At 46.1% G+C, this 11,086-nt stretch overlaps 1 protein-coding gene across 1 annotated transcript in view; it reads right to left on the bottom strand.

The window, feature by feature from the left end:
- The window catches only part of LOC113205762 (microtubule-associated protein futsch), a 130,959-nt gene that overhangs the window by 15,830 nt on the left and 104,043 nt on the right, over positions 1-11,086 (bottom strand). The window contains exons 3-8 of the mRNA XM_026421511.2: positions 3,287-3,385; positions 2,863-3,035; positions 2,561-2,789; positions 1,474-1,631; positions 1,208-1,390; positions 13-180 (exon numbers count right to left, since the gene is read on the bottom strand). Of these exons, the coding sequence (XP_026277296.2) occupies positions 13-180; positions 1,208-1,390; positions 1,474-1,631; positions 2,561-2,789; positions 2,863-3,035; positions 3,287-3,385 (1,010 nt within the window). The remainder of the gene's footprint in view (positions 1-12; positions 181-1,207; positions 1,391-1,473; positions 1,632-2,560; positions 2,790-2,862; positions 3,036-3,286; positions 3,386-11,086) is intronic.

Raw genomic sequence — 11,086 nt, 5'->3', positions numbered from 1 at the left:
CAAGGAACACACCTTGTGGTATAGGTTGACAGGTTCTACCACTGAGTCGCGGTAGCATGGCGATGGCTTCAGGTGCAGCTCTCTCAAGTTGAGAACCATCTCTTGGCCCTCTTCAACTAAGCTGACAAGTAGATTGTCCCTGTCCTTGTCTCCGTCCGGCGATGTCACAACCTTCCGATCCTGCACCAAAAATAAATTTTAGTACCGGGCTGGACGGTTCAATGAATTACCAGACACGAATAGGGCATTTCACTAGTTTCAGAATTACATTTTTAGAAAGGCAACGTCAGAAAGTAACTAGAGAGTGTCAAGGGGTAGGGAGCCGTCAGATCGAGACCCCGACCCTGCGCAATGGTTGAGGCAGGCCTAAATTTAGGAGGATCTGAACCTTCCACTTGGCCAGGTAAATACAACCAATCGACCCAGAGGCCCGCTGAGGTGACCGAAAATCTTCCCAGTTGAGACGCACGCCGGCTTTGGTTGACGCTTGCACTGATAAACTAAGTGTTTAACTGCTCAACACTTCCAAGTGTGCAACTGCAAGTTAAACACTTGCAAGTGCACACCTACCGAGTTGAACACTTGCAAGTGTACAAACTACCGAGTTAAGCAATTGCAAGCGTAGAACTACGGATTTGCACACTTGCAAGTATTCAACTTGCAGTTGCACACTTACAAGTGTTGAGTAGTTGAACACTCAGTTTGTCAGTGTGGTGTTCTGATGCCCTTTCCCCGCACTAAACTTCTCTTGGCGGCAGTGCCGCACCCACCCACCGCCCACCCGTCGTATACTCACATTGCTCCCGGGCCGGACTCGAATAATTTAAAATTTCGAACGGGATCCGTTCGACCTCGAATCAACGAACTATGACATAAAGCAATGCGAAACTGCATAGCTTGTAATCCTGAGAAAAACTTTACGGCAAAATCATAATTTCATAAGCTCAAAACTCGAAAATTTTGAATTTATTCATTAATTTTCATTATTTTGTACTGGATTCGATTCGAACTTGGATTTTGGAAGATTCACTTCGATTCGGAAAATATTTGTGTGATTTGATTCGAAGGAAAAAACCTTGATTCGCACAGCTTTAATGCTGATCCCCCCTTACATTTTGTTTTCAGGTCCAAGGGTTTACCGCGATAACCGATATTCTAAATGCATAGTGCCCCGCGCTCAGTTCCCGATAAGAACACAAAAACAAACCTGTAAATTACAAAAGAAATGTCCGATCTGGGGATAGACGTGTGCATTCCGCTTTCTTCGAAGCAGGGATGCGAGTCCGTGAGCGTTCGCGTTGTTCAAACGGGTAAGTAGGACAGCATCCAGTCTATCGAGGTGGCGAGCGAAGTCCCAAAAGCACGATTTTCTGCCAAATCCTCCATCGACCTGGAACAGTGGATACGTGTACCTTAAAGTAGTAGGTAGGTTTTGATTTTAATTACGTGTCGATATCGTGAGTGTGATGTTACCAGCATGTTGAATCCATTAATACCAAAGAGTGCAGCATCCCCTTGTCCACCAGGGAAAACATACAGGGTCGGATGACTGAAGCGAATATTGCCAACCACGTCACTTGGTTCTAGCAAAGATTCTAGGGCTGCAGGCTCCACGAATTCACTAACATAATCTGTAAGGAAGCAGTTTTTATCGTTTTCTTTAAAAATTAAAGTTAATGAACTACACTGTAAAAGAATATAGTGTAATTTTACAGCTGACCATTTTACAATCTTGAACAACCCAAACCCAATGCGTAATACATCATTTCATATTAGGAGCTGTAATTTAAATTTATTACTGGACCCACTGTAAAAAGTTCTCGTGATTTTATGAAAAAAAATGTTACGAAATGCTTCGTAAAAAATAATTTACGAAAATATTTTGTTAGGGCCAATTTACGAAACATTTCGTAAAGTTACAAATATATTTCGTAACGAATGCAAATAATTTTGGGGTCATATGTCATAAAATTTGACAAAATATATGCAAATTTCATTTCTTAGTTAGAGCTTTGGATTTTACGAAGCAATTCGTAAAATAACGATGTATCGTAATTGGTTGAAAACGAAGTTTTCGTACTAGAAAATTAACCGAGAAAATTTCGTGAAATCACGAAATTTATTTTTACAGTGCCCGTAAGTTTAGTGACACAACTGTAAAATAATGGCGGCACTGTAAAATTACAGCAGGGTTGTGGAGTTATCATGATTTTTACAAATCCACAGGTCTTATTTGAAACACTGCTTGCAAAGTGTAGACAGAGACCAACAGAGGTCCTCAAATTAAAAGAAAAAACATGATAAGTGCAGCTATTTTGTAGTTTTAGAGCCACTGCCCCAAAAAAGCAAATATGTGTCAGATGTTAAAATGCGGAACGACCTGTTTGTTTTTGTTTTTTAGTTTTATGACAATTATTATTATTTTACAACTGCGCTTAAAAATTTCCTGTGAAATTGAAGTTTTTTTTAAACAGAGCAGGTAGGCTATTAAACTTTCCGTTGTTTTTTTCAAACTCGCACGCGCAAACATTCTAATGTAGATCATGACCTAAGACTTTACCTATAAAGCTAGTAATAGCGGAACTTCCAGCAGTAAGTACATCCGGTGGGTTCACGCGTACTTTGCAGTACCGTGAAAACGGCTGCGCCGAAGCAGACGCATCACGCCATGGGCCTTCGGCACAACAGTGCACGTCCACAGATACACTGTTTTCGTATGCGCGTAAGACGCGCTGCACATCTGGTTCGTGAAAGAGCTCGGAAAGATCAGCGTAGGAGAATGTTCCATCCTGAAAAAATAAGTAATTAACATGTTTTAAGGAATGCAAACACGATCTGCAAAGCACACATCGAGAAACTTACCTGTAAAATCCAAGATCCCGTGCCTGCAAATGTATAACCAGCGTGAAGGATGTGTCGATGCCTCGTGAAACTTGAAAGCAAATTTCGAACACATTGCAAGAGTGTGTTTACTTGTGGGTGAACGAGCACTTCCGTAACAAGGCTCTCAGATGCGTATTGAACTAAACGTTCTCCTAGAAAAAAAGAAAAGGGGTTGGTTAAAATATAAACGCAATCCAAAAACATGGAACCTGGGTGGGCATCAAATAGCCGTCACGGTGCGGAAATAAAGTCTCTGGATTAACACTTGAAATCCATTGCATAAGCATGGGCATATTTCCACCTTTCCCTTTTTTAGTTTTCCCATAATTATTACACCACTAAAGCATATTTTCTGTAACATTCCACTATTTAGAACGTAAAAACTGACAAATGCAAATATTACCATTTCTAGATTCTTCGCCTTTTGGTGCAAGGCTGCTCAATGTTGATAGCTCCTTTTCCAAATCTACATGACACTCGGATGAATCCCATGATAGAAAGCCTGAAACAGAAAGGAACATACCGTTAGTAAACGAAAAAATTACTTCGTAGGCTTACAAAGTAGTTAAATCCTTCGCAAGGAGTTTTCTGCGTGTGAGAGCATGTATGTCAATTTTTAAAAATGGCTACAAAAATGTAGTACGCTCTTCTACTCCCCACTGTAAAAGTTCTTCGTCACGATGACGAAAATACCATGGCTAATTTTTAGTACAGGGGTGTCGTCATGGGTTTTCTCGTCACGAAATGAGAAAACCCGTATGATGTGACGAAAAAACCTATGACGACACCCCTGCACTAAAAATTAGCCATGGTATTTTCGTCATCGTGACAAAGAATCTGTACAATGCCCTTCCCTTACTACGAAATATTATGGCACTTATAAAACAGCGGGGTGCCTTCCGGGTCTCCTCAAAGCCGAATAAGGTGAGCGCCCCGTCGATCTTTATTTCAAAGGCCGGGTTACACTGGCAAGCCGGCCGGCTCCGTAGCACTACCCACCCCTGCCGCCTCCCGACCCACCCACTACGCGCCCGCACTGTGTAACTGAGCCTGGTTACCTAGGAGACTAGCGACGCTATAGGTGTGTGGGGACGCCGTGGGTGTGGGATAGGTTGTAATTAACTGGAGGGGTAGAAATGTCCATTTACTTTACTGTTGCTCGGGATTAAAGCATCTCTGCACTATATGGTGACATGGTAAAATCGCAACGATGCACTGGTAAAACAAGTGTGCAATATTTGCACACCAAACGTGTGCAAGTTGTGATTTTGCACATTACATGGTGTGTAACTCAAGTTGCACACTTGGGTGGTGAGCAAATTTTAGACGTTTTGTAAACGTTTAAATTCTGCGCACTTGGACACACACAGTTCTATGCTGTCAATAAGATACCATACGGTGTGCAGCTGCTATACGTTTCGGAAGTGTTGAAAGTTTAGACACCAATTGACGTATAACATAGTTAGACACCACAAAGTGTCGAGAAAATGCACACTTCAACTTAAACGTCAATTGACGTGCAAAACTAAGCACTTATTTTACCAGTGTTTTCCCGCAAGATCAAGAATAGAGTTTTATGAACAGAGGTTTCTTTTTACTGCAACAAAAGTGGACATCTGAAGAAGCGCCACAGTGAGTGGTTGGGGCAAGCCGCTCACTCAGCTGGCTCGTGCCGCCCTACATCCGCGTGAGATCGATATGCCTACGTCTGACGGGTACAGTCCGCACACACACCTTTGATACAGAATCCGGGAGAATATGGGCGAAAACGGGCAAACTCGTGCCCTGTACGGGCATAACGCGTGCACGTGCACAGGGCGTGCTCAGGCAGGCCACTCCGGGCAGAACACGCGCGCGTCGGCGTCGCCCATAGCGGTCGGCGGCGCTGGGCAACAGGCCCGGGGCAACTGCCCTCGTGTTGCCTGCTGGCACCCGTATCCGGGCATCGCGGGAACCGCTCCTAGGGGTTCCTGAGCCCTCCGGACCAAAAGTGTAACATTGTGCTACTTTAATGTGGCACACCAACACCGAGCGAGCGAATTGTTTAGCGAACGCGAAACTGGAACTCGCTTCTGACGTTCACTGCGACAAACAGTGCGTACCCACTTGGCCACCCCCGCCCACCAGGCGGAGGCTTCTTAGGGGTGCCCACTTGTCGCGAGCGTCAGACGTGGTCCGGCAGAGCAAGCGAGTGGCACGCTGCACTACCTGGCAGGGTACATCGAACAAGCACCACAAGAGGTAAGGGAGAGAGCCCAACTGAGTGTAAAGAGACTGTATCTTAACTTTAACTTAAACTGAACCACCCTATGCTAAATCTATTAAAATCTTCTGTCTCTTACGCCCTTCCCCTATTTATTTACTAATTAATGAGCTCCTTGTGGGATTTCTATCTAATTGCACCACCACACTTTTCTCATATCTAACAAAAGAACAGAAAGTTTCGTGTGTGTATGTTACCGCAGACCAGGGGCCGGGTTGCCTATGCACACGCATGCACAACCATTGTGTCAAATGTGTACTTCATTTATGACAACATGGCTAAGCCAATCAGCGAAGCACTTGCAATCGGCACGATTGCCTATGTAGCGTATCACAGGTGCTCGCGGGAGGAAGGTTTCGCTTGACGGTTTGAGCGCGTCTGACATTGTGGTAATTTAGATCAGAAGTCATTGGCTTGGCATTGGCTGATTCACGTTTAAACGAATGTGACACAACATTTAAACGAACGTGATACGATTCACATTGAAACGAATGTGACGTCACATTCGTTGAATGACAGTGTAAGTTCAGTTCTAAAGCTGTTGTTTTCAGTCTGCCGCTCACATCTGAAATAAAATGCGAAAGGGCTGATCTTTCTGGTTGGCGGTCTTTACAAACATCAGTAAAACCACTACGTTTAATCAGACGAAAATAAGGACTGAAGAAAGCTGAAGTCTAGCTGATACACGGTCCGCGTGTCTTACAGCAAAATTCAGTTGATTGTCAACATGATTCAGTCCCGGATTTTGACTGTTCATTGATCCTCTCTAGCTGATCTAACCTAAAGTGACCTTCAGCTGATCGCAGCCTAAAGCAAGGTGCACAAAAGCCACTGCTCAGTTCGATCTCATGAAATGGCAGCAAAATATCGGTCCTCGACTCTAGCTGATATTAACTTAATTTCAACTGAAGGTGGCTGAAAAGTAGTCGTTCCTCAGCTCCGGTACATGATGACTATAAATTTGTAACCTCATGTAAGAGCGGGTAAAATCGGGTAATATCAGGTCGGTCAGTTAAAAGCGGGTAAAGTCAGTGCCTTCAGTCGGACCTTCAAATTTATCAGTAAACTGCAGCTAGGATTTCATCTAGGGAGGCGTCTCGTACCGAGATCACGGCCGTCTCAAACACTGAGCTAAATTGGCAATGTGCAATCATGATCCTCCACAGCCGTAGGAAAGAGACGTTTTTGAATCAGGGATGATAGGTAGGTCTGCTATTTTAGTAAAGGGTTGTATGTTGTAGGAGGGCCAAGCGGTACCGCTGCTCCCAGTGCTTCCCGCGGGAAGCTTTAAGGTAGAGATGGAATTGACCCACACCGCCCTGCACCTCTGACCAGACGACGCATCGACCTATCTAGCGCCGTGGTGGGGACCCTACCGTCAGGGTGTGCTGCGACCATTCCACCGCGGGTGTGCGATATATTTCTTGCTTTGGAAAGCATCGGGCTGCCGTCCCCTTTACGGCTGCACAGTGGTACCAACTTACACTCAAGGCTGCGCGGCAATGCTACCAACCCACGTACCGGGCCAGCGGTAAGTCCTCATACACCGCTCCCATTGCTGCCAGTATTGTATTCTACATTTTGAAGAGGGGGGTGGTGGGGGAATTTTGGGGCAGAAAAATCATCGCAATGTGAAAAGGCAAGAACTTTGTTGAGATATTGTGAAATGCGGCACGAGAGCACGTATGCTTTAAAAATTGCAGAGGATTTTAAACATCTTTACAACATGCCGCCATTTTGTCCTTTTGGTTTCGTCGCAAACGAACGACGCTCAATTCCAAAGCCACCGTGACCTTTTAGATAAATTACGGGGTTAAAGCAGCAGTAACAAAAGGAACGTTTCAATCGTTGAGTCTTATTATTTGTCAACTGGAAGCCACTCGGTAAAAACCATACAGAGACCAGACATACCAAGACGCCGGTAGCAAACTAGGATGATTTGCTCGGTCCCCTAGCAAAATTCATGTACGTCTTTTTATATGGGGCTTGCTATATTACGCGTTCCGTTTTTTTTTCTAGTTTCATTCGGATGCGGGGCAGAGCTTGTAGTGTGGATGCCAATGGGGCCACAGCTGCACGACGCACTCGTCTGTTTGGAACGACCCGAGGGGCCGCGCACTGCAGACTGGCCCTACTCCGACCCATTAGCAGGGCCTGGATATCCAACGTAATTGCAACTGCCCAGCAAACGTTTCCCGAGGAAAACTGAGCACATCAATAAAATATTAATATCACCCTGATTCACAAGGTCTGGAGAATAGACAATTTGTCCAATGTTGTCCTTGTTATTTGTTCGTCATTTGGATGGCTGCCATGCGCAGAAATCAACTTTTTCCATTTTTATTCTTTTACGTGTGGGAATACGGGCTACGGAGATAATAAATTCGTTACTTTGGCCGTAGCGTTTCGTTCGTTACGTTACCGCTAAAAAATTCGTAACGCAACATCTCACACTGTACTGTACTGAGCTAATGTAACAGAAACATAACAAAAAAATAGCATTCTAAAGGGAACAAAAATAGGTTATGCGTCAAAGACTACAACTATGCTTCCAAACGACGAAAGTTTTAAAATGGAGAAAACCTAGAATGTGAAATACTGTATCTTTTAACAGCGCGCTTGGTCTGCCCTGGCCACAAGCTCTGGCTGCATTGCGGCAGCTTGCGCAGCGGCGCCCGTGCGTAGGCGATCTGCATGCAAAGCGGTGATAACGGATTGTCGGGTATTTTTAGCAGCCTCACCAGGCCACCCACCTGCCAGCTCGCCGGCGGGCCTGAAATGCCACCGCTAGGACCCACTGATACCTCCGACACAGGTGCAGACCCACTTCCTGACTCGATGCGGGGCGCTTCCTTAGAGAGCTTAAGCTGTTTTATGTCGGTGACATGGCCGTCAGCGCAAAGCGAAGGGCGAGGCGCTTGTACCTGGGCGTACACCACTGTGTTTGTATATGATACCCACAAAGTCGTCAGCTGCGACTATTGTCAAATTTTTTGATCAATTGCAAGTTCACACTATTCGAAAATTACTTGTGTGCTCATTTCTTTTGTTGACATTGCCTATTACGAAATAAGCGTAGTTTTTTGGCATTCTAGGAGTAAACATAATTATGAATAGTTAAAAAGCTTTAATTACGTTCTTTATTTCTTTTGAAATGTACTAGGATTTGGCGCAGTGCCTCTGCCGCTGCGGCCTACGACGCTCGTGTCCACCGCACCAACACCGACAAGCCAAGTGTGCAGCTGCGTAACACTTTTAAGTGGGCAAATGCAAGTTGACTACTTGTCGAGGGGCCAACAATAACAATTTTGATGTACACCCTTGTACACCACTATTTCGAACCTCAAAAATTTCAACAACCTACAAACCTACAAAACTATTCCAATTTATTTCAAGGCCAGTTTTGATAATTTTAATACCGTTACAACCTTTCATTTATTTCAAGACCATTTCTCTAACCGCAATAAGTGAGAAATTAGACAATCCTGCTGCTTAAAAACCTAGGTATTTACTAAGCAATAATAAATCTAAAGTACAGGTCTGAGAGTGCATCTGCGTATATGTGTAACTGGTCACAGCTTTATTTTGTATTTATTTCAGGTCTATTACACCACTGCCCATGGACGCTACCCCAGACTCAATTCAGTAGAGTATTGTGGTTCTACCTTCAGTTCGTATCAAGGAGAAAGGGCCAAGTCTGCGGGAAGCAAGCTAGCACACGTCCATGGGCCAACCTCACTTGTTCTCATTTGTCGCCGTACGTACGCCCCATCCCCTTCTCCCCGGTCCCCACCCCTTTCCATGCTCAGTTCATCTCTCCCGGCGACCATTTGTTCTCCTGCAGGCTCATTTTCAGGTGCGCTATGTGGCACAGGCACTGATGCGTCCACTGTAATGTATTGCCACTTCAAGCTCGTCATCAAAATGAGTTTGTTTAAGAAAATGAAATCCGTGCCGTGTCACGCATGGACAGAAAATTGGTTCTAAGAAAACGAAACAATTTTTGAGAGCAAAGGCAAGTTAGGGAGCACTATGAAGTGTCTCCACAGCGCGAAACGGCAGCTAACGGAACAGACACATATTCGGGCGATACTGTCAAAGAGGGTGACAATCCAAACATAGTCTACTACCGTATGGGGGACAGGCAGTGCTAGTCACATATTTACCAGTTCACGTCAGTTTAAAGTGAACGATAGTGAAGCAGTGCAGAGCGAGGCGGGGCGAAACAGGCTGTCGAGTGGCTGAGTAAAAGGAGGGGGGGTTGCTGTAGCCTGCTCAGAAGGGCGCCGAGGCATGGCCCACCGGTCCAAAGGCCTCAACACTTGCAGCCCACTATATCACCTCGACGGGCTGACAAATGACCTGGGCCACCCAGCCCTCCTCAGTCCTCAGCCCCACCCCGATCCCACAGACCGGAAGCCTGCTGGCCCTGGCCTGGTGCAACAAGCGCCACAAAGTGTGGATCGCCCTCGTTGCTTCATAATGACCCCCCGTATAAGGCTGGAGGATAGTTCCCTAGGGAAGTGCCCAGCCACGCACGGAGATGCGTGCTATGCCGGTGACAGGGATAAAGTATTTCAACTTCAACTTCAATGAGGGTTAGGACGTCAGTTCACATACTTGGCTACTTCCAATTTTATACCAGGATATCCATCGATTTTCCGTCAGACTTTCCACCAGCGCCACACACCGTCCGTGTAACGGCTCACTTTTACGACACCCGACATGTAAGGGTCGGCTTAGATGCTGGACAAGACCAGCCGGCACACCCATCTAACAACACGCGGCCCTTCTACCTACTCCGCTAGCGATACCAGCATAGCTACGAGCAACAATGGCACATTTATTTCATTTCGAACACCATGGCCGCTTTGCTTTCCAAAATGTAGCCATTCCTTCATGAATGCCCCACTTTCAGGATTCTTTAAAGCGACTTCCAATCGTTGGCGTAACTTGAATAATGTAATATTTTGGGACGTTTTCAGAGGTAGTCAAACGCGTTCGGCAGAAGCCAAAAAGAGTCTCATAACTTGCAGTCTCTAAGTGTGTTCAGTCGAAGAAATGATAAACAATAAGGTAGTTTGAATACATAATGATCAACATTTCAGTCCAAAACTTGTGTGTACTCAACCTTGCATCCTAGTACCTGAAGGCATTCGACACAGTGTTAAACCAGTCGCAAGTGAGTTCCTCTAAATTTACATCAGTGCAAGTCGTGAAGCCTGACTCGGTAGCGCTTCAGGCGAGGCGTGCAGCTACCAGCGGTTTTCGACACGACATAGCCAGACTACCAGGCCACGCTCCGCCGCACCACACCCAGCCCCCCTCCGACTGCCCAGCCCGTTTCAAATGGGGTCCGGCTGAACTGACGTTGCGGTTCGAATAGCAACGAAGTCGTAGGCCACAAGGCCGCTGGGACGGCAGCACTATGGGGGTGTAAACTGCGGCGCTGGCCTGGACCCAGGGGACTCCGGGCCTCGCCCAGGGCAAGGGAGCTAGTGCGTGCCGGTGATGGTCGCTGACCGCACACCGGTTAAGTCGCTTTAGTGTTTCCGAAACAACGGCGAACCTCTACCAGCTGATCTGAAAAGATAGCGAATCGAAGGTGCCTTCGATATTTCTACAGATCTGCGGCCGTTTCAAGACGTCAGTTGAAGTGCGTAGTAACCGACAGGAACTGTTAAGTCCTTTATTATTGGAACCGCTTCTTCTTCGACTCATCACTTTCATACCGCTGGCTAAAGAAGCGCAGAGAGGGTCCTTCGACCCACAGAATGCGACCTCCCGTTCCTCCTAAACGTCAGCGACAGCGCGGGCCCCGGAGAGGCTGCCGTGACAGGCCTCGAGATAAAGGGGGTCTTCAGGGGGCTGTTGGGCGCCATAACATACTCCCGCCTGGCTGCAACGCCACGGAGTGCCACCGCTGCGGCAAAACTAGAA

This window comes from Frankliniella occidentalis, unplaced genomic scaffold (assembly GCF_000697945.3).
Source record: "Frankliniella occidentalis isolate FOCC.00 unplaced genomic scaffold, Focc_3.1 Scaffold26, whole genome shotgun sequence".
Taxonomy (NCBI): Eukaryota; Metazoa; Arthropoda; class Insecta; order Thysanoptera; family Thripidae; genus Frankliniella; species Frankliniella occidentalis.
Note: the sequence above shows the minus strand (reverse complement) of the source record. Positions and strands in the feature narration are given on the sequence as shown.